The following is a 22,997-nucleotide window of genomic DNA, read 5'->3' as shown; positions in this document are numbered from 1 at the left end:
TTATTTACAGGTTCATTTGTATTAGAATTGATGTAACGTCACTAACAATATTACATATTATGTACTGCGTAAATAAAGCAGTACTCTTCTAAAACAGTCTCTTCAGGAAGGGCCTTTCCCTAATAGGCGTTAAGTATACTATAATATAAAAAAATGTTTTCATTTACCTAAAAACTCTCTACCCACGACCATAGTGGTTCATCCAACAATTCATCATATTTTATGGTTGTCATTTGAAACTGTAAAGAAAATAGAATGTATACATATTTTTTATAGCGTAAAAACATTAAACTTTCATAAATCACCATGTGAAACTGTGCAACTTCGTCCAGACAGAATTTAAAAAAAATCTAGTACTAAATATAATTATATAATAGTATAGCCTATGTCACCCGGGAATATAGCCTATGTCATCGTAAAAGGTTGTTTCAAATCGGTCCAATAATTTCGGACCCTATTCAATGCAAACAATCAAATCCTGCCCTTATATGAACAACAATAATTTCAGTTTTATTTCAAAGTTAAGCCATGAAAATTTAAGGTCGGATGGCGGGAACAGTGGCCGTTGGCATTTTTAATTTTTAGTTTTATATTTTAAACTAATTTAGTAAACATTCTTCAAATATTTTTTAAAACCTTGTAGAAAGTAAAACTATTGTAAATCGCCTGTTGAAAAAGAAATTCTAAACTATTATACATTATTGTATTCTATATTGTTACATTTATATAAGACGTGTTTGATGCGATGTATAGAGTTTTTCTATATATTGAGCATTGTTACTTGTCACTATATATTATAGTCAATCATATAAAATAAATATATTTAATATTTTTAGCTGATTAGCTACAAAAGCCTGTTTCCGTGACTTAATGAACGAATTGAATTTAAATTTATTGTTTTACTAACTGGACTGGATTAATTCACTGCTTAAATATGAACATAATTTTTTTACAATAAATCATAAATCATAAAATGAAAACAACTTATGAAACTCGATTACATCGCCATCTTACGACCAAATTATAAATCTAAATTCTAAAACATCCAGGGACACATTCAAACACATGAAAAGCAAATAAAAAAATTAAGATCGATTCAGTCGTATTTGAAATGTTTTATAACCAACACAAACTACTTGAATATAAGAACAAAATAATGATGGCAAAACTTTTGAGAATAATCAGATTGCCTTATTTTAAATATTCATTTTTGTTTCGCATATAACCTTCCAATGTTCTTGCATGACTTTCAGATTTATTTATGAACGTTGGATAAGCCGTCCTGCCAAGCTCTATAATTTGTGATATGGCAACATTGTTCTTTTTTGCAATGTGATTGTGGAAGGCTTAGACTTGGACTTCTCGTAAATTTACTATATTTCTAGACATATTTTCATATGAATTGTTTCTTAATTAGAGATTTTATTAATAAACGTCACTTGTATCTTAAAGCGAAAATTGGTATACCCCGATCACTTTTATAATGAATTAATACTTTTATCCCAAGATGTCGGTGATAGTCTATTACAATTTTGACGAGCAACTGTTTGTATAATCCGGAAAGTTTTCTGGAATTCCTATGAGCTTATCATCGTGTGAATGTGTAAATAAAATAGGTAGAAGTACATCAATATGAATCAAGTGTCAGATGAAAACTTACAGAATATTAAATGCAATCAGAAATATAAGAGCACGAAGAACGTAAATAAAAAGTCCAAAGATCCTTCAGAATCGACTGACGAAAGGAGTGATAATTTAAATCAGGAAAAATTAAACGAAGCATTAGCAAATACTCTTAATATTAAAGTTAACAGTAATTTAACCAATGGGACAAGTGCACATTCTGTCGAAAAAGTGACCATTGGTTCTATTATCAAGTCCGAAGCACAAGACGCAGTTCTCTGTGAAGTTACAAAACATGTTAATAGATTACAATGTACAGATGAACCACTAGCAGGTAACTGTAACAGTGAAGCAGCATGCTCATCACATAACAATGGGGAAGGTGAATGCCACAAGTCCAGCCATTCTGGAGATGCTCAGATAGATGACATTGATATTATATCATATGAATCTGAGTTACAAATGCCAGAGATTATGAGACTAATACAAAAAGATTTATCTGAACCTTACTCCATCTATACTTATAGATATTTTATACACAACTGGCCTAAGCTTTGCTTTTTAGCAACACATGAAGGGAAATGTATTGGTGCCATTGTATGTAAGTTAGATATGCATCGCAATGTTGTAAAAAGAGGCTACATTGCAATGTTGGCTGTTGACAAACAATACAGAAAACGGAGGATTGGTTCTCGGCTGGTAGAAAAGGCGATACAGGTACATTTTTATTTTTTACAACAGAAACATTTATTTTTTCATGGCCTAAATATGCTTAGATTGGTAGATTGGTTAAAATAAGCTTAGGTGGCAGAATGGTATTGGATATGCTTGGTTACACTGCTCATTTTCACCTTCTTTTTAAAAAAAATAAATTTTACATGCTATAATTTCTGTCATATTCTCACTATTAAAAAAATATTTTTAAACTGTTACAGGCAATGATCAATGACAATGCTGATGAAGTTGTGCTGGAAACTGAAATAACAAACAAGCCTGCGCTGAAGTTATACGAGAACTTGGGTTTTGTCAGGGACAAACGCTTATTTCGATATTATCTCAATGGTGTAGATGCATTGCGATTGAAATTATGGCTAAGGTGAAATAAGTAGGTAAATAAAGAGAAATTGTCAATGTTGTGTTGTATGTTTTAGAGACAGTCTAGTCTCCGGCATATATTTATAAAATAAAACCTACTGTTGTTAAGATGGTATAACCTAAAGATCCTGCCATGTGGATTTTAGCCAAATATATAGTTTGTTTCAATTATTCTTAGTCATGTGATATGTTTTATTTTATGTAATTTATGTTGAAATTGTTACTGAAAAATGTTTTCTGACATTTCTTTTCTATCTTGATATTAAGGTTATAAATGATTATGATCCTTACTGGAAATACACAACTTTGATGAATAATATGCCTTATTTATATTCCATATTGATAGTAGTCTCTCACACACCTTTCTTTAATCCATTCTGAATAAAAATAGACTTTTCCTAAGCTGAAATAGTACCTATCTTGGGTGTTTCACATTGGGCCGATTGGCCAAATGGGATTCTTTTTATTTTATGGACTGAAATGCCACAATGGGAAACACCCCAACATTTGTATATGTAATTGTTTTGTTGAACATCTTAAATTGATAAATTTTACAACCCCATCTCACTAGTCCATTCATGCAATAAAGATTTATTGTCATGGGTTATGATTAATTGTAAGAGAAAAAACAATAGTTTGTTGAACATAAACATTTAATGTTATAAATAGTGTAGTATTACAGTTTTCAAAACTATTATTGCATTATTCAAATCACAATTAGAATGTAAAAGTGGCAGTATTAGTTGATGCACCATCATAAATAAAAGTGTTGTTCACAGGCTTGTATTGTTTGGTGACAATTTTTATAGCTTCATGAGCCACGCAGCCACCTAAGAATGCTGAAACACTATGAATTTCAGCTCCACCATATCTGCACATTTCATGTATGTGGTCATCTTTAGGAAATGGTGTACAAGATATATCTGTTAATAGCTTAGAGACACAGGTTTTCAGCTTAGATATATCACTCTCTGGTTCCCATTCACCTGGAGCTCTACAATGTTCGGAACGGAACATCTCAGCCGCTCTGAGTAGAATGTAATGCACCATCATAACATCTGGTTCTTCTAAAAATCGAGCAATGTAAGATGATACTGTATTATTAAACTGATATTCTCCTACTATACTAGACCCTTTTATGAGATGCAAGTCATGAGCATGTCTACAGAATAATTTCACTTCAGATTCACTTATATGGTCACAGTGCAATTGGGTTACAATTTCTTGGACCTTCCTGTACACTATTTCTGAATCAATTGCTGCTTGGTTTCTGTAAATATTTTGCAGAGTAACATAGTGATCTGTTGATGCAGTCATATCTGGCAATGTACCCCTAACTGGAAGCTTTCCTTTCCCTTCAGCTTCAACAAAAGTCCGCAATGCAGAACACATGATCCAAAAAGGTGAACTTTCTTTTGTTAAATTTATTGCTGAACTGCTATACAGGAGCTCTTGTATTTTTACTGGTAGAAATGTTGGTGTCAGCGCAGTATTAACAGCTCTGAGAGCTTCTTCAAAATTTTCTTCATAAATTGGCATTCCATTATCATCCAGTCTCTTATACTGATCTATAATTGCTTTGATCTCATTTTTTTCTTTTCTGCTCATTGGCCATCTGTTTGAGTTTGAGATTTTCCATTTTTGAACTGCTTTGTATAGAATAACAATCCAAGGTATGTGACCATGATCTTTCAAATCCAATGAATCTATATCAAAACTATTCAAATAGTCAAATAAAGTTTGGAAGGGGACATCTAAACGAAGATCATGTTGTTCATTATCAGGATGGCTTTCTACAATAGCATGTTCTTTTAATTGAATTCTAAACGAACCTAAGAAGCCAACAGATCTACATAATATGAAGGGAACATTTATCTCCCACAAATGGTTTGATAGAGTTTGTATTGTTTTTTCACTTAAAGATGTAGCAATCACCACACTGAATTTTTTAAAGAAGTCTGGATTGTCTAATAAGATTTGATCAGTAGGTTCTTGAACTGCATACCCTTGTACCGCTGGATTTAGCTCTATTATCAATCGCAGCGCCTCTGAACCTCTATTCAAATTCTTACTTGAACATTCTAGGAAAAAGTTACTTCCAATGTCTTCGTCGCTTACAATATTGTCATCTACTATAGTAACAGCGCCTACGCCTGGTAAAACTATAGATTTTAGAATTTCAGTTCCTAAAGCTGTGGCATTTATTAAACAAATATGTCCATTTTCAAGAGCAGTTTGTCCATGATCACCCCACAACCGTAATTGCCGGTCATATTGTTTGTTCTTTTCACTCTGTTCGGGCGACTTTGGAGACGGAGAAGCCATTTTTGCTTAATACTAGTATATAATAGTTACAATGCCTTTAGATTGTGTCTAGTATTTTAGTATTTACTATTAAAAATCCGATTTATAATTTAACTTACAAGCCCTACAGCAAACCTTCTTAAAATTTGACATTGACAACTTGATTTTGATTGATTGTCTTTTAAATTGGATCTTACCATGGTTACCATTCGACTCCTACCATTTTTACTCCAATATAACGTGTTGCCGTCACTACGCAACCAAAGAGTATATAAAATGTAATGTAATGTAATGTACGCAACTGTTAAGATTCTTGTCATACTCTGTGTCTGTGACTTTGACTTTTTAAAAATAAAAATTGTCTGTGGTGCTGGTGTTATGTGACACAATTAATTTACGCTCACAAAAATAAATGAAGCTAATCAACAGTGTTATAAAATGAAATGTTATTAAAATAATTATTGACCTAATGTGCATGGAAATGAATTTACAGACATTGTTTCAGGATTTTAATCCTAGGTAAAATAATAAACATTTGTGTAAAGTAAGCCTTTTTACTATACTAACATCACTACTGACAAATATTGTTTGTTTTTACAGCAAATTCGTGGTGCACACTTGTTTGCTAATATTTACTGCATTATTGGCTTTGAAATTGGATAAAACTATTACATGGTCGTACTGGGCTGTGTTTACCCCCATATGGATATGGAAATTTTTAGTTGTTCTTGGTGCCATAGTTGGCACGTATGTATGGTGGCAGTACCCACACTTCAGGTTTGTACAACACATTATTTATATTTTTTATTACTATACATAGTATCACTATACATGGCACATGATTTGGATTAAAAAATAACTAGTCAAAATATTTTACAGACTTTATACAGGAAGACTATATTTTATGTAAAATGTTTAACTATATGGTGTTTAATGTATTTTCAGTGTGATTCATTTTTACAATGGAAAAACATAATAATGTGGGTCATACCAACTAATAAAAAAGTTTAATGCATTTCCTTCGTATTTGCAGATTAGAAGGTGAAGCATACATTCACTATAAAGCTATGCTAATAAGTCTTGCTATACATTTAATCTTGTTGATGTTTGAACTCCTTGTATGCGACCAGTTGAGTACTAGCAGACATTTATGGATACTGGTTTTCATACCTTTAATATTCATTAGTATTGTATCCATTGCAATTTGCATATGGTCTGTGAAACATGATCGTAGCTATGAGGTATGTATTTAATGTTAATCTTACTAGTTTTATAAATGCAAATGTTTAGATGGATGGATGTTTGTTTAAAGCTATCTCCAGTATGGCTAAACCGATCTTGATGAAATTTAGCATACATATAGAACAGTCTGGAAGAACACATAGGATATAAATTATGTTTTGTTTATTCCGCACAGACAGAGTCACAGGCAACAGCTTGTTATTAAAATAAATATTTAGTTAATTGTTACTTCATTCAATTACAGTAATCTACAAAAGATATCACACAATATAGTGCAATTAATTAATATAATGAGTGCCATTTAATAATATAATATGGTATAATATATGCAGTGATAAAAACATGTTGCAATTGGCACATGTTTTATGCCTCTTTATAATATGTTATTGCCGAAGCCAACAATAACTACCTCTGAGTTAAATTTTTTCTTTAAAAACATATTTCAAACAATTTATGTGGATATATTTATGAAGTAATAAATTATTATTTTTTATTTCAGCTTGAATTATTTTGTGCTGTAAATATTCTACAGTTTATATTCTTGGCATTAAAGCTTGACACCTTTATACATTGGTCATGGGAGGTTGTGTTTGTGCCATTATGGATACTAATGTGCCTGAGCCTTGTAGGTGAGTGTATGTATGCTTTTTATATACTTTCTTATCATTTTTAAATCAACTAATCCACCCATCCATTATTATTATCATAACATATTTCCTTCCTTTCATTTCACCATCATTGAATAACAAATATTCATACTCTGATTACATTTACATTTTAGATATCACCTAAGTAAATAAGATGCATGTAAACTTATTTTTAGATGGCATAGTAATTGTTGTGATTAATTTATTTTTTTGTAATCTGTATTGATTTTAAGGCTAATTATTAATTATTAGTACTACTTAAGTACTCACTAAGGAAACTATATGTATTAACTTAATCATCAGTCTACGGAAATTTATAACATTTTTTTAGATATATTCTGTTTGTATGTCTCATCAGTAGGTTTCTTCCAAAATGAGATACAAAAACAAATTGTTATCTTTATTTATTAAAAGTTAAAAATGTGTATATTAGAGGAAGTTTGAAAGTAGCGCCAGTAATCAAGAAATTGAGGAGTAAAAGATTAGCGTGGTTTGGACATGTTATGCAGAGGGATGATGTGATATAAGCAAAAAAGTAATGAGATTGAATGTGGATGGCTACAAAGGTAGAGGAAGACAAAAAAAAAGTATGGAATGACTGTGTGAAAGAGGATATGTGTAGGAAGGGGGTAGATTCGTATACGACGGCTGATAGAGATGTATGGAGTAGTACATACTGTGCCGACCCTCAATAGGGGTCAAGGTAGGTTGATGATGATGATTTATTTAAAGAGATTGAGACTAAAAGCTTACAAATGTTGGCTTAAACTAATTTGTATATTCAATTTGTACTTCTATACTATCCAAATAATTATTAATAATAAGTTAAAACATTTTAGGGGTCTTATACAGTATAATATTTGCTGGTATATTGTTACGAACACCGGAGGTCAATGTACAGCAACGACGGACTAGCTTCAATACAGCACTGGCTTACACATTTACTGTCATACCAATATTAGTGTTCCAGGTATGTTATATAAAATTATATTAGCAATTGGAATAAATCTAATTTGATTTTGATTGAATTGTTAAGGACCTTTCACTTTTGGTCATTTTATTACATAAAAGAGATAAAAGATATTTTCTGAAATATTTAAATTTATAGTGATACATTATAAAAGTACAGTCGATCCTGGATAAGCAAGACACCACTGTAAGCAAGAGTCGTTGTCCAATCGCAACGGACAACCTTTATAAGCGAGAAACTCGGGTAGGAGAGTAAGTGAGAAAAATATTACAATCGCTTTGGCTCTTGCTAATCCAGGTTCGACTTTATTGGTATAAGAAAATTAAGTTGATACAAGTGGGACAATTTAATACATATTGGTCAGACTTATCAGACTTTAACTAGAATAATCTTGTAAGAATTATGTTATAGGAATTTTAATGAAATAAATTCCATTCTCGGACTAGTTTCAGTCTACTATTATGGTTGGTAACTTAGGCAATAACCAATTAAAAAGGCATAAAACTGTTTTAATTAAATAAACTAGGTCACCGTTAAAGGCTGGGTTAGAATGAGTAACTCGTTAGTGATATGAGTTAACATATACATTATTGGTCTCTGTAGGTAATATGGTATTAAATATGTCGATTTTTTATATGTTTTGTTAAATGTTTAATATGAAAATATGTCGGTGACATTGCCAGAACAAAACATATATTAAAAAATCATGTTTGAGTTATGCAACGGATGACTTAAAAAAAAATTGCTATGCCTTTTTTTGACGTTACATATTTTTTTATATCCAATTTACCACAAGAAATTGACTGAATTGATGTGATACTAAATTATTATATTGGTATTAGAAATTAAATCTCTTTATTATTTAGATCTCCTAGGTTTTATATTAAAGTACACATTCAGAAGTTTTTTTTTTCCGTAGGTGCTTCTAACAAATAAATTGGATAATCGTGATGAATTATCATCATTTTCTTATATCGTGGTTGTAAGCCCACTGTTTATTAGCTACGCTACCCTCATTGTTATGTCCTTCAGTTCTAAAGGAGGTAACAAATGTAAGTAAACATTTTTATGACATACTTAAAAATGTAATAGATTCTAATCCGCGAGAAATAATTTAAAATTGGTAAGTAGCCTATGTGTTCTTCCAGACTATATTCTACATGTATGCCAAATTTCATCAAGATACATTCAGCCTTTTTGGAGATAAATAGATTACATCCATTCATCCATCCAAACTTTCGTATTTATATCAATAAGATAAATGTTGAACTCAGTAATTAAATTCAAAGATTTTGATGAATTTTTACATATTTTTATTTCCAGGGTGGTTTGGTATAAGGAAAGATTTCTGTCAGTTTCTACTGTCAGTATTTCCTTTATTACAAGAATATGCGAACATAGCATACAATAATAATGTAAACCGCTCAAGTATGCCGAGCGAACCTGTCACACAAGAGCCGTACAGAGACGAGGAGACACATAAAAAGGTAAAAGATAAAAAATCACAAAAGAATCAAAAGAAAAACGAAGCAATGAAACCGGTGGTGCCGGTGACCAGTATAGATATGCCGGATTGACGTAAGTATAGTGATGCTTTTTTAATGTGAATTTTAAATGGGCCCTTACAAATATATAGTGTCCTTTTCCAGCATCAGCTCTTTTGAATGTCAATAAAAGCTAATGTTTAATATTAGATCATAAGGAACAAAGACATATGTTGACTTTAAAAAGGGAAGGGGGTACTTAAGTCCCAATTTGGGGGGTTAGTGAAAAAATAAAAAATTAAAAAAGTAGTATGCTGTTTTAAAAAATGTATCAAGTTCACTTAAAAAATCTTAATGTAAGATTAGACTATTATGTTTATTTTGGAATTATCTCTCTATAAATACTATATTGTATTATCTTCTTTATATATATAATTCTTCTGTGAGTGTGTATGTCACTGAACTTCTCTCAAACGATTGGACCGATTTTGATGAAATTTTTTGTGTGTGTTCAAGGGGATCTGGGAATGGTTTAGATTCATAATTTTCATCAAATATTAACTTCATATTAATTTATTCAAATTAAAGACAGGACAACGTCTGTCGGGTCCGCTAGTTATTTATATTATTTGATTTGACAACAAAAATCTCGAGACGGCATTAAATTTTTTCATCATATAATTTGTAACAATGTTTAGAAAATGTTAAACCTTTTTTTGTTCCTCAATACATGAACTAGAAAATTTGACTTGGAATGAATTTTATGTATTTTTCTATCCTTTGTTCTATTTGGCTTGTTAATATGTAAGGGCCTTTATCTTTGTAAATGAAATACTGTGTGTTCACTTGTTATACATTTAAATAGCTTCTAAGTATAACGAAGCAATACAAATTGTTAAGTTTGAATAGCACTAAGTTCCAATAGTTCTTTTCTTAGTTACAGGATGTTAAGTGTTAAGGAAAGTTAACTATTTTCTTACATAAAATCGAGTTTTGTTGTTTTTACCTATAAAGTAGATATATATTTTTGCATTATTGTATAACAAGTTTGCTTTTTAAAAGTAGATTAAGATAATTAGTGAATGGTTCAGTTAACCACTAGGTTTTTTTTTTTAAATATGAGTTTGTTGTTCATATTATCTACAAGGTTTTCAATATGGCACAGATTATATAATTTGAAATGTTATGTTTTGGTGCAAGTCAATCGATTTAAAAGAAAAAAAATTAAACCTAACCTACCCATGCTGACTATTTAGTTGTAGGAGCAACTAGTATATATTGTACTCAACAAATATAGAAAAATATATTTCATGATTTTAAGAGTGAAATGAAATTTTGAATTTAATATAGCTTTAAATGCAATTATATAAAAATATCGATGTATTGACATAAATTTATATATTTTCTCAGCTCTTTTGCTAAATACATTATATATAATTTGTTTTTCATACATAATGGAATACATATTGGTATATAAAATTTCTTCGTCAAAATTAACACATCATTATTATAAAAAAATAGACCACTTATTAATTTATGAAAATAGTTTTATAATCTATTAATTATAATTTAAGATTTTCATTATTTTACTAAATTCTAAGTTAATATTTTTTTATTCATAAAGTTAATTAGTTGTCTATCATTAGTTCAAGCAAATCTTTAGTTAATTATAATTTGGTGCTTCTCGTCTTCATGCATCGATAAAATCATTTGAAATACAGAAATAATTGTGTTAAACAACCGTTAAATATGTTTAGTAATTTTTAAATAATATGTTTTGTTTACTGTGAAAAACAAAAAAAAAACCCTTGTAAAATATTTTTCTACACAAAGCTTAATATCCTAGATTTTAGGAATAAAAATGTACGCAAAAAAATAATGGATATTCATTTGACGTCTTCAATGAAGATAAAAATTAAAAAAAAAGTAGGACTCGATTTAAAAAATATCGTAATTCAATTTTGATGTTTAATTTTATTTTTATTAGTATGTATTCGAAATAAAAACTATTTTGATTTTAGACATGGAGGTCTATTTTCACCATTTAAAAATAATATTTAAATTCAATAAATGAAAAAAGCTAAACATATTTTTGACAATAGAAAAAAAATCAGTGTTACACATGATTTTTAGATTATTTTAAAATTCATTTATTACCTTATTATATTATGTATTATATCGGTTGGTATATAAGCTAATTTACATTAAAATGAATGTTGTTAGGTAATAAATTGTTTACTGTGATATTTTCTTCCTAAACGTTGCTTTGCAATTCATTGATCAAGCAGTGAAATATTTTGTTAACGTAGTATGGGATCATTTTAATCTAATTGTTTCGCGAAATAAAGTTTTGTGAATATAACATTTTTTTTAAATCTTCACCCTAATTTTCCTATAGAAATTAGGACTATTCTACACTTTAATAACAAACTAGCTGTCGCCCGTGACTCCGACCGCGCGGAATTAATAAAATAATTAATAGCATATGTGTTCTTAAATTCAGCCGTTCTGGAGATACCTTCAAACAAACAACCGCATTTATAATATTAGTAAGATTACATAGTTGATTTAAAAACTAATCATTGAAATATAATATAATTTAAGTTTCAAATTAAATGTTTTAAAAGTTACTTTCACATGATAGCAGTAGCATTCTACTTTCGAAACTTAACTAATACTATTTATTAAGATTTCGTGATATGTCGAAATAAAATAGAACGCAATAAAAAATGTTTTCACATTTCGTTCTGATCACGTAAAGGCACGGATGAATCACTTTCTTTTATAATGGAAAAAGATACGTTTATTAAATTACTCATTTTGTATTATTTTATTACATATCTGAAAATAAAACTTTACTAAAATAATATTTACCATTTTTTACAGAACAACTTGGATATATAGATATGGTATATAAACATTTGTTTTTTTTTACAATTAAAAAAAGAGATTATTTCCGTTTATTTGTCGTATATGTAAATAACAAAGAAAAAATTATATGTTTTATTATTTCTTTTAATTTTATGAATTTTATCACTAACCATTGATGCAACGAATGAAGTAAATCAAATGAATCCCACAGTTCAAGGTGCTTGTTACGTAAATAACGCCATTCGCCTTGATCTCACCTTAACCCAATTCAAACTTAACATCTATATGCATAAAGTATTTAACGATTAGCTTACTTTAATACTATAAAACTCACTGATTATGTTTTTAATCGCAAATTAAAAAAGCATAATAATAGTAAATTTTCACTACTAGGCGGATCTTAAAAAAAATTATTAGTCTATGTGTTCTTCCAGACTATGTTCTGCATCCCTGCCAAATTTCATCGAGATCCGTTGAGCCATTCTGGAGATACCTTCAAACAAACTTCCATCCATCTTAACATTCGCATTTATATAATACTAGCTGTCGGCCGCGATTCCATCCGCGTGGATATATAAAAAACTAAATATATAGATAAGTTAAATAAAAAACAGCACTTCAAGGCATAAATTCGAAAAAAATGAATAAATAGTATCCTATGTCCTTCTCTTGGCTCTAAGCTACCTCCTCACCAATTTTCAACCATATCGGTAAATCCGTTCTTGTCTTATAAATAGTGTAACTAACACAACTTTCTTTTATATATAGATATATAGAAGATTATTATTAAGATTTTTATATCGACAAATATGTTTGTATATATAATTAATTAGTCCATTTAAGGTCGAGGACAAACAACAATAAAAAATTTAATACTTGGTATTCGCTTGTAGTACAAGGGCTTAGACGCGAACTTTGCATTTGACAGCTGGTACCGACGTCTCCACATCGATTTTAACCCTCACAATGCTATGCAGACTAGTCACAAATATGCTTCCAAACAGCACACAACCTACAATATTTAAATTAGCTTTCTAAATTTTACAAACATAGTGCCATTGTGTAAAAATATAACATTAGTTACTCTGTAGAAGCAAAGAAAAAAGATTGAATTTATTTTCTTCCTTTCCTTATTCTTGTAAACGACATGACATGTTTATCACTTAAGTCTATAACACATTAATAGACAAGAAATTAATATATATTTTAACAATTAAATAAGTCATAGTTGTAAATATGATTTCGACAAAAGTAAACAGTAGTAAGTGGTTAAACGATGAAACATCGGACGAGGAAGAACTGTTCAAGCATTCGCGGGAGATGGAAGCAGTTTGTTTTGCAATAACCAAAGTGATATCAGATTGTGATAATAAATGGAAATCTACTCATGGGGGTTTACCGCATTCATTAAATCGTAGCTATATTATGGAATTAGTTAATTTACAGGTAAAGTATTTCATTAATTAAACGATATACAATATTTACTTTTAGAATTTTTCTTTCAGTATACGCATGTAAAGACAATTTTATGAAAAATAACTAGTATTATTCGAATAATACTAGTTATTTTTCTTAAAACAAACGACATCTACAGAGTCTAGGTCCGTGCTCTTTTCTGCACATATTCCTTATGCTTAATTAATGAGCTTCGATTTTTTTTTGTATATTTCCTATTATGTTTCTTTTTTGATAATTATAATAGTCTGTGGTCATAGAGGTAGGAAAGTTACTGGAATGATTTTATGTATTTATTTTTAAGGTGCTAGAACAAATAATTGAATATTTAACAAAATTAGTGAAATCTTTTTATAAACTAAATCCAAAGTTGGCGAGATTAAAAAAGGAGAACGATTTGTTAATAAGCAAACACGATCATATATTTGACAGACTGTGTGGCTGTCGGTTTACAATGTTACAGTCAATCTATAGTCTTATTGCAACTATATTGAATACCTGCCTACATAGGGAAGACTCTCGGAAACTGCTCGAATCATGTTTGCGGTGAGTTGTGATTTATAAAATTATTAGATGCCGTCAACGACTCCATTCGCGCCAAATAAAAAATACTAAATTAGTAGTATGTGTGTTCTTCTAGACTATTTTACATCCATGTCAAATTTCATCGTGATCCGTTCAGCCGTCGTGGAAATACCCATAAACATTCATCCAACCAAACATTCGCATTTATAGCATTAATAAGATGTTGGTTATTTAACACATTCACTGCCACCTACTCAACACGCAGTCGGTTTCATTTAGCATGTTGGTTGAGTTTTTAATATTTTTCAAAAAATCAGTTCATATTTTTTGCAGGTTAGTAGAAATCTACAATAACTTGATGGGTTTAAGTTATAAAAAGTTTACATCTAAGTTCAATTCGTGCAGTAACACCTACCCTCATGCAGTGAGCGCCACCAAAGCAATAACATTAACTAAAATTGTCCAGGTGGGTTGAACACTGTGTATTCACCCTATCGTTCATGTTTTAGCATTATACTAAAAATAATAAAATTAATATTATTTCAGCGGTCCCTCATGGAAAATAATAATTTATTAGTTCTATTTAAATTAATATGTTGTTTACAGTTCTTGTCAAAGAGTCGCGCCGAAGTAAACTGTCACCGTTTAATTAATTGTTTAGTTAAATTGTATAGCCCAGGAGTTAACGCTGATATTGAATCCAATTCCAGCACAGCTGATAGCTTAGAGATATATCAGTAAGTATTGTATCAAATTCTTGTCTATTACTGTGACTCCTATCTGAAAAATCAGTCAGGAAATGCTATGACTTCTCGCAATACCGGGTCAAACTGGATTCATAGCCAATGAAGATACGCACTAATAACACGTTTCATGCCACCAAGATTTTTCGAATGAAAATTAATAATTCGTTGGCACTGAATGTGTTAACATAAACGATTTCAATTGCAATTTATTTAATCGACTTCAAAAAGGGCGAGATTCTCCATTCGTTTGTGTTTTTTTTTAATTTTTGTTACTTCGTAAGTCCGCTCCTAATGGTCGAGAGATAAAGCATGTTATTTGGTCTTATTTTTTCAGTACGTTAACAAAACATATAACACCACCAACGTCGTCCGCGTCTCGTCAAATGAGTGTAACAGAAAAACGAGAGGCGTTCATAGAGAGTAAGAAATCAAAGATGAAACAAGTACAGAGCATGGTTGAAAAGATAAACGGACATCGGAAACTAAGCGATGTTATAAGTCAACATTCTGATGGGGATATACCTTACACATCTCTGTTAACTAATGAATGTGTTTTGGATACTGTATTGAAAAATGAAGGTAGACTTGTTTTTATGTCCAAATAGTCTATCCTAATGTTTCGAAATATTTGATTATTTGCAATCAATAAACACTAAAAGGCAAATCGATACATACTTTTGATTTTTTTTGTTAAAAATATGGATAAATGTTCAATTTTAACCCTAGTGATCGATGCTAATTCACAGAGATGAAGTTGTAATAAAGAGACATATTTTAAATCCTTTAAGTTTCTGTAATATTATCTTTCAGAAAACGTAAACAGTATTCTACAAAGTGAAGAGATTTATATAGAAATATTACTAGACACCGTTGCTAACATCGCTCCAATACTGCTAGGACCGAACGGAGTAAAAAAACTTAAAACTGGTAAGCCACAGCGTGAATTTAAAGTCCTTATCTATGAATCTTATTTTCCTATATGTTAACAATCCGCGCCTGCAAAAATATTTCACGCAATGTTTGCAATCAGTTTGTTTGCATACTAGTATTATACGAACTCAGTTATATTTTTATAATTATTCTGTTTTATTTCATTTAAAATCCCACGGCCTAAGCTTAATAAAACTTAGAGTCATATTTATATGTTAATTTAAACAATTATTAGGTCGAATACAAGTGAGTAAGAAAGCCGCTCACAAAGTGACGGAGTACTATCAGAACATTCTGTGGGGTGATGTCGGCAGCTGTTTGGAACACATTATACTATGGTGGTCCAAATTCCCTCTAGGCACGAGGTATGTCAACAATTATTTAGCTTTTTTTATTTATTTAATTCTTTAAAAAATTGAATTTTCTCTTTTTTTCAGATCACCGAATACTAGTCAAAATCTTCGTCAATGGCTATTCACAACTTTCAATGTTAATAGTAGGTTTATGATAGCATTTTTAAATAATTAATATCTAGTATAAAATGATTTAGGAACTAATTTAAATTTCAGACACTCCGGAGTTAATACTGTCCGCTCTAAGGATATTGGCCGATGCGTTAGGATGTCATGTTACTACAACGTCATGGGATAGACATTTTGGGTATTTTTTTGTTTTTTTTTTTCTAAAAAAAATAATAATTTGGTTGTTGTAATACTTTGCTCCGAGGTATATGAGCTACAAACTTTAATTACATTTTAACTTAATAATTGTTTCAGAGCAACGTTTACAACAAATTTGAAGCCAACGTCTTTGAAAATGTATCCTGAGTTATCAGTTTATATTACTGAGGTAAAGTATTTATTATTACAACTAGCTGTCGCCCGCGACTTCGTCCGCGATAAACTAAATAAAATAATTAGTAATGTGTTCTTCTAGACTGTTCTACATCTATGCCAAATTTCAGCAAGATCCGTGCAGCCGTTTTGGCGATTCTTTCAAACAAACATCCATCCATCCATCTAAACATTTTTATTTATAATATTAATAAGATACTAAGAAAAATATATTATTTTTTTACATTATGTAATAGTTTTAGATGAGTTTATGAATTAATTACAGTATATTTTCAGAGTACAATATCTGGAGCAAACTTCGCTTTAATGCTCCAAGAGTTGGTAACTTTGAACAACCAATGCGAGGTCACCTGGGATCACATTCTCGGGGCGCCCATTGAAGATTTACCTCTCGTCGAACAGATTCCTATCCTACACAGACTCGGTAAGATAACTAAGTGTAGATAAATTGCAGTCGTCTCGACTGAAGCTAATAATAGTATGTCTATTTTTACAATAAGCACTTGCGATTTTTCTACGGTTCTTAAGAAACTGAATTCTGTTGGTGAGTCGGTGACATTCAGGACCGGTTTTAAAATTTCGCCCTGGGCGAGATTTTTGCGGCGGTCCTTTTTTTTTGGTGTCGGGGAAATATTCTTAGCGGGCGGCACCGCAGGGACCCTTTCTGTCTGACTCTGGCGCCAGCCGAGCACAAGGTACCCCTTATGCCCGGCACCCTGGGCGGTTGCCCCAACACGCCCTACGCTCACGCCGCTACTCGTGGGATTGCTCGTTTTAATGCAATTTGAAAAGTTTTCTCTATATTTAGTTATTTATTAATTCGCAGATCACTCGATCCACACATACAGGCTGTGGTGTCTCTCGGAGACCAGACGTCTCGCCAATCTCTGGCAGATGGATGATTTCTTCAGAATTACGCTGAAGGACATGCAAGTCTGCTTGGAACAACTTGCTAACTTACGTTTCGCGGATCATACGACGTCTATAGAAGCAGGTAACAGACTAGTTCAATAGTAACCGTAGGTTTCTGAGACCAAAATCCATGTTTAAAACATGTTGGTATCTCTCTTTTGTCAAAGATAATGGCATACGTGACGTTTGTTTCATATAGAAATATTTGTCTCAGAAACCCGCGGTAAATAATACAGAGGTTCTAAACAATTTGTTAAATAACAAATTTAAAATTAGCGATTTCGATATGGACTAAAGGATGTTCAGAATTTTGTGTGCTTTTTTTCCAGAGAATATTGGAGTTCATGAAAAAGTAAGCGCGAATATGCGAGAAAAATTAGTTTCCGAAATCAAAGTCAATATACAGAAACTTAAAGTAAGTACAAAAAATGTTTACAAATAATTTATGAACGTAATTGTTTAAAATTCAATAATATCATCTTTGGTCATAAATAAAAATGTTGGTTACTAATTTTATAAAATAAAAAAAAATAATCAAGTGTTAGTGGCCAGTTGTTTGAATACAAACGGCCAGTTATACACAACAAAGAGTTTATACTGTTTTTAATGATTGTAAGGACGCGAGTGAGGAGATAGTAGAAGTGCTGTCATCAGTATGTACGACCACCAGCCTCGCACATCTCACCATGATATTCCCCAGCAACACGGAGTGGCGCCGCATCTCACATCCACAACCCGACTTCTCTGTCTACGTGCAGGATTTCTTAGGTAACCATTTGTTAGGTTACATAGGCGATTACTTGAATACGATATCGTTTCGATTTAAAATCGCCCGACGGTTACTTAACAGTTATTTTTATATTATTAGTTCGAATCTACACCACTGTTAAAAACCGCTACCATCAGTGCTAAAATGGCGAACATTAGGTTACTTTTTACCTGACAATCTAAAAAAAACTCGACCATACTATGAGCCTGACACTCCGGGAAAGAAGATCGAATAAGAGCTGACTCGTCAAAATCGGTTTAGACGTTCAGTGATCCTGCCACACTTGGAAGACATATTTTTAACAAACTGTAGATTCATACACGAAACTTGAATGTTCAAAGATAATAAAAGTCAGGAAATATGTAAGACTTGACAATTTTTGACATTGACAGGAGGGCGCTAGTGAGCTGTCATAATTTTGTTGGAACTTTTGCCCACCGGATGAGATGCCTTTTTTGGTCAATACCGTTAAGGATTTGGTGACACGGAAAGTGTTAACACGTTTATGTTTCAGATGCGATGTTGTTGCCAGTTATAAAAGCAACGGATGACGTCACATCTCTCAATTTGATATTGAGAATTATGTGCGAGTCCTGGCTACATCATATATATGTCGCTAAAGTTAAATTCACGTAAGTATTTTTTAATTGATTGTTGCACCAAAAAATAATATATAATTTAATTAATTAATTATTTGCATAGTAAAGAGGCTGCTCTTCAACTTTTGTCTGATTTTGATGAAGTCCGCGTGTGGCTGAACGACTGTATACAACTCTCGGCGATCTGTAGGAAACAAATGTTACAAAATGAGGTTTTAAGGTAATTTTTAATTATTTCATTTTTTTTGAAATTTTTGAATTATTTTATTTTTTTTGAAAAGGGAGAAAATCTACCTTTTGCACACTACAGATGTCACCATCATTAATAGTGACACCACAGATAAACAATTTCATCAAATTTGTGAAAAAAACACTATTTTTTATGAACAAAATAAAAAAAGGAATATGTTTTTTAAATCGCTAGAATCAGTTTCTTATATACATACCAGAAAGTCTTTAAGATCCTTTTTTATTCCTGACATTACATTGATTAAAATGAAATTCCCACTAAAGTAAATAACCTTTTGTGTTATTTTAGGAGATGTGAAGGTGTGGGCAGACTCCTGCTGCACGCGCCCGGCGACTTGATATCAATGCAAGACTCCACCATGCAGTCTGCTAAGAACATTCGCAAACATGGTGAGATAACTGCAGTCTGTTCCACAATACTGTACCTGTACTGTCCACATGTCGTCATCTCTTTCATTCTCTTTGAAATAACAGAGCCAATAGATGTGTAAAACCGCGAGTATACTGTTAGCGTCCTACCGTGAGTTTCTGAGACCGAAATCTCTGTTTAAAACATATTGTTATCTCTGTTTTGTCAAAGGTAATGACAGGGATGACGATATGTTTTATACAAAGATTTTGGTCTCAGAAATCAACCGTCAGTTGGAAGGTTAGTTAATATTTTATGCGATAATCATTGTTTTTCCTTCACCCTTCACACAAATTTGTCGAGTTCGTCAAAAAAAAATCATAGTATGCTTCTTTTTTGACGTTGTTGTCCATATTTGAAAAAAATAATATATTTAGTTTTGGTAATGTTTCAGAAAGTGACACTCCGGAGCAGCTGATGCCTGCAGAAATGTACGTGCCCAACCAGAAGCAGTGGCTCACACTGCGCGCTAAGAACTTCAAGGGACCTATCGCCTTCACACTTTGTTGTTAAATAACATTGAATTACATTTACTTATAGGTTTTTTATTTACTATTCCATTTCGTGAATTTCAACTGTCAAACCCTTTTAAATATTTCAAGATAGAATAAAATGCAATATTTTTAATACATTGATTTATTTCCACTTAATTGCAGCGTCGTTAAACTTAATTATCATTTAATTAACATTAAAAGTTCTTCATTCGCTATATAGCCATATCGATAACATAATATGTCATTGATGCAATCCATCCAGATAAGCCGCCAGCAAAAAACAAATGTCACATTAATTCCACTTATAACTATGCATATGTATTCTTAAATTAAATAAATTTTCTAACATTTCCTAAAAGTGCATTGAATTAAATTATTTACATAATACTATAAAGCAGAATAAGCAAAAATTTAGGAATATTGAATTTTTTTTTAAATTCAATCGTCATCTGTATCGGATTTTTTACATTTCTCCTTCAACTGCTCGTATTTGTTGGTCTTGATGAAGTCTTCTTTGGTCTTCTCCATCTCTGTGAGAAGGCTGCTCACCTGGAGATTCTGGATATCCTCGTCGGAGTCGGGGTCGCTGACGAGACCGGAGTCGTCCCCGGAGCGATCGGCTACTTCGTTGTCGGACACTTCGGGGGCGCTACTGTCGGAGCTCTCGGTGCGCTGGTCGAGGCGGTAGGCACGCGGAACTTTCTCCAAGTCGTACCCGACACCGTCCGATGTAGACGGACCCGCGCACACTTTCTTACGTTTGTTCTTCTTCTTTTTAACGCTTTTCGCGATCACTCTCTTCTGGTGATCCAATTGCGGGAATAGTTCTGTAAAGATATGATAGCATACTACACATTTAAATTCTTTTAATTCCTACAACAGTGATATATAACAGAAAATCGTAACTTCTTCGAAATAGTCATCTTAAGTTGTATGCTGTCAATGGGAAGAAAAACTGCTTTTTTTACTGTACTAAATATTTTATATACAGAGTACTTTGTGGACTGTAGTCATAGCAGGAACTTTCGTCAAAATTCACTCAAAAAATATCTAAGATAGTCCATATACTATTTGTAACAAGAAATTTAAAGAAAAGCTAGAATTAATCAAAACTTTGACCCTCCCCACTGACAAAGTGTAGAGCGCATGTTTACCGTGTGCGGAGTTGAGCGCGAGCTCTGCGGCGTTCATCTCCGCCTCCTGTATGGAGTGTCCGCGCGCCGCCGCCAGACGCGCGCCGCGGAAGTACACGCCCACAGAGTACACGCGCGTGTTCGTCGGACCCAGGCACTCGATCACTCTGCACACACAAATATATACTTCACATTTCTATTTATTTCATATATAATCCAACATTTCAGCAAGAATATTGCTACATAAAAAAATAAAAAGAAGAATAAATGAAGATAGATGCCAACGCCATCTATCGGATGTCATGAATTTGTAAATCAATCCCTGGACCGATACAAATAATCTTACGTATATTTTAAATGCGATTGTTTGGAAAAAAAAATAATGAAAAGCATACTTATACAAGGGTATATCCGGCTCGCCGCCCTCCATGGAGCGCAGCGTGAGGCAGCACTGCTGCAGCTTGGACTTGGGGTCGTTCCAGTCCTGGTTCAGGATGAACTCCTGCAGCCGTGGGAACAAGCACGCGTTGCAGAACGCCTGGCAGTACTCGAGATTCTTAAAAAAGATATAAAACATTTCAACATCATTAGAAAAACATTTATAATATATTTGACTTCAATTTATTAGAAATCTTAGTAGTTTCATACGTCCTTGTTTTTGAATGTTACCTTGTCGATATAAAGTGCGCCCAAGAAGGCCTCTAGTAAGTCAGCCTTGTGCTTCTTGGTGGTGGGCTTGGCTTTGGGGTTGTTGTAAATGGCGTAGGCAGACATGTTCAGGTCATCGCACACCATCGCCTGAGTGCGTTTGTTCACCAACGACGAGCGAAGTAACTGGAAACATTTTTTTATTGCTTTAATATTATTATAAAATATTATAAAAAGGTCTGTTGATACTAAAAAGTTTTTCAAAGATATATCGAAAAATTATTTAGAATTAAAAAAAAAATTGTGGAATTAAGGAAACAAGAAATTAGGTCGATTGGGTTTGTAATAGCGGCAGTGTTCATACAATTGTAATTAGTAACATAGTGTATCGTTACCGAAAGATGTCCCTCGTGGTGGTCGGGGAAGTGGCGGTAGAGCCTGTCGGAGACGACGAGCTGCAGCACGGTGTCCCCCAGGAACTCCAGCCGCTGGTTGGAGCCCAGCGTCAGGTGCGTGAACCCCACTGACCGGTCCGTGAACGCGCGCGCCAGCAGACGGATGTGCTTGAACTGGACTCCTGCAAAAGAAATTATACAGATAGCAACGACAATCAAAGTATTTTTTTAGCAAATTAATTAAGAAATTATCACCGTTTAAAACATATTTTAACAGCAGAAGCGAGAAAAATTGCCTTTTGGTCACTAAAATGTCAGCATAGTCAAGAGTGTCAGTAGATCTAAATATTCAAATTTCACTCAAAAATTTAGTAATTAATTTAAATAAAATAGATTATTTACATTTTTATATAAAGTTACTATATGACGTATACAAATTTTGACAGATGTAAGATGACAGCCCACTCTTGACACTAGCGCCACCTGCTCACATCTTACATTGTTTCTCTCTCTGTCATTAGCATTGCTAAACGACTATGGTATTCTCACCAATAGAGGCTTCGAACTCTGTCAACTTCTGCAGGAACTCGAAGTCCTTGATGTACTTCCTGTCTCCGAGCGGCTCCTGCTCCTGCAGCGGGTG

At 32.3% G+C, this 22,997-nt stretch overlaps 5 protein-coding genes across 6 annotated transcripts in view; 3 read left to right on the top strand and 2 right to left on the bottom strand.

Moving 5' to 3' along the window:
• Positions 1–1,305: 1,305 nt before the first annotated feature.
• Positions 1,306–3,038, top strand: LOC106121767 (N-alpha-acetyltransferase 30). Its single transcript, XM_013317572.1, has 2 exons — positions 1,306–2,340; positions 2,559–3,038. The coding sequence occupies exons 1-2, from the start codon at positions 1,633–1,635 to the stop codon at positions 2,721–2,723; spliced, it is 873 nt and encodes a 290-aa protein (XP_013173026.1). The 5' UTR covers positions 1,306–1,632; the 3' UTR covers positions 2,724–3,038.
• Positions 3,039–3,353: 315 nt separating this feature from the next.
• APP-BP1 (Nedd8-activating enzyme E1 regulatory subunit APP-BP1) lies at positions 3,354–5,218 on the bottom strand. The gene has a single exon (XM_013317571.1). The coding sequence runs from the start codon at positions 5,041–5,043 to the stop codon at positions 3,436–3,438; it is 1,608 nt and encodes a 535-aa protein (XP_013173025.1). The 5' UTR covers positions 5,044–5,218; the 3' UTR covers positions 3,354–3,435.
• A 167-nt stretch (positions 5,219–5,385) lies between these two features.
• Positions 5,386–10,236, top strand: LOC106121603 (transmembrane protein 185B). 2 transcript variants are annotated; one of them, XM_013317318.1, is made up of 7 exons: positions 5,386–5,541; positions 5,623–5,799; positions 6,056–6,263; positions 6,764–6,899; positions 7,751–7,881; positions 8,801–8,933; positions 9,205–10,236. In XM_013317318.1, exons 1-7 carry the CDS (start codon positions 5,492–5,494, stop codon positions 9,456–9,458), a joined length of 1,089 nt encoding a protein of 362 aa, XP_013172772.1. In that variant the 5' UTR covers positions 5,386–5,491; the 3' UTR covers positions 9,459–10,236. The 2 variants fall into 2 exon arrangements, with proteins under 2 accessions (XP_013172772.1, XP_013172773.1); XM_013317319.1 differs by having other exon boundaries at positions 5,387–5,541; positions 6,764–6,893.
• Positions 10,237–13,053: 2,817 nt separating this feature from the next.
• LOC106121740 (uncharacterized) lies at positions 13,054–20,280 on the top strand. The gene is made up of 18 exons (XM_013317539.1): positions 13,054–13,682; positions 13,996–14,237; positions 14,550–14,682; positions 14,823–14,953; positions 15,297–15,541; positions 15,773–15,889; positions 16,128–16,257; positions 16,330–16,388; positions 16,462–16,552; positions 16,669–16,741; positions 17,023–17,170; positions 17,573–17,740; positions 17,988–18,073; positions 18,276–18,426; positions 18,942–19,059; positions 19,130–19,246; positions 19,565–19,665; positions 20,079–20,280. The coding sequence occupies exons 1-18, from the start codon at positions 13,473–13,475 to the stop codon at positions 20,195–20,197; spliced, it is 2,439 nt and encodes an 812-aa protein (XP_013172993.1). The 5' UTR covers positions 13,054–13,472; the 3' UTR covers positions 20,198–20,280.
• A 45-nt stretch (positions 20,281–20,325) lies between these two features.
• The window catches only part of drosha (ribonuclease 3 drosha), a 9,059-nt gene continuing 6,387 nt past the window's right edge, over positions 20,326–22,997 (bottom strand). Inside the window, exons 14-19 of the mRNA XM_013317297.1 lie at positions 22,904–22,996; positions 22,355–22,536; positions 21,981–22,145; positions 21,707–21,867; positions 21,333–21,478; positions 20,326–21,005 (exon numbers count right to left, since the gene is read on the bottom strand). Of these exons, the coding sequence (XP_013172751.1) occupies positions 20,617–21,005; positions 21,333–21,478; positions 21,707–21,867; positions 21,981–22,145; positions 22,355–22,536; positions 22,904–22,996 (1,136 nt within the window). The 3' untranslated portion in view covers positions 20,326–20,616. The remainder of the gene's footprint in view (positions 21,006–21,332; positions 21,479–21,706; positions 21,868–21,980; positions 22,146–22,354; positions 22,537–22,903; position 22,997) is intronic.

The sequence above is a fragment of the Papilio xuthus genome, unplaced genomic scaffold (assembly GCF_000836235.2).
Source record: "Papilio xuthus unplaced genomic scaffold, Pxut_1.1 DF826938.1, whole genome shotgun sequence".
In the NCBI taxonomy this organism is placed as follows: domain Eukaryota; kingdom Metazoa; phylum Arthropoda; class Insecta; order Lepidoptera; family Papilionidae; genus Papilio; species Papilio xuthus.
The sequence above is the reverse complement of the archived record's forward strand: the minus strand, read 5'-3'. Positions and strand labels throughout refer to the sequence as shown.

Coding starts and splice junctions, on each gene's coding strand:
- APP-BP1 (XM_013317571.1), bottom strand. CDS start 5,043: ATGGCTTCTCCGTCTCCAAAGTCGCCCGAACAGAGTGAAAAGAACAAA.
- LOC106121740 (XM_013317539.1), top strand. CDS start 13,473: ATGATTTCGACAAAAGTAAACAGTAGTAAGTGGTTAAACGATGAAACA. Junction 14,954..15,296: donor GATAGCTTAGAGATATATCA/GTAAGTATTGTA, acceptor TTATTTTTTCAG/TACGTTAACAAAACATATAA. Junction 18,074..18,275: donor TCAATATACAGAAACTTAAA/GTAAGTACAAAA, acceptor AATGATTGTAAG/GACGCGAGTGAGGAGATAGT.
- LOC106121603 (XM_013317318.1), top strand. CDS start 5,492: ATGTGCATGGAAATGAATTTACAGACATTGTTTCAGGATTTTAATCCT. Junction 5,800..6,055: donor TGGCAGTACCCACACTTCAG/GTTTGTACAACA, acceptor TCGTATTTGCAG/ATTAGAAGGTGAAGCATACA. Junction 6,264..6,763: donor AACATGATCGTAGCTATGAG/GTATGTATTTAA, acceptor TTTTTATTTCAG/CTTGAATTATTTTGTGCTGT.
- LOC106121767 (XM_013317572.1), top strand. CDS start 1,633: ATGAATCAAGTGTCAGATGAAAACTTACAGAATATTAAATGCAATCAG. Junction 2,341..2,558: donor TGGTAGAAAAGGCGATACAG/GTACATTTTTAT, acceptor AAACTGTTACAG/GCAATGATCAATGACAATGC.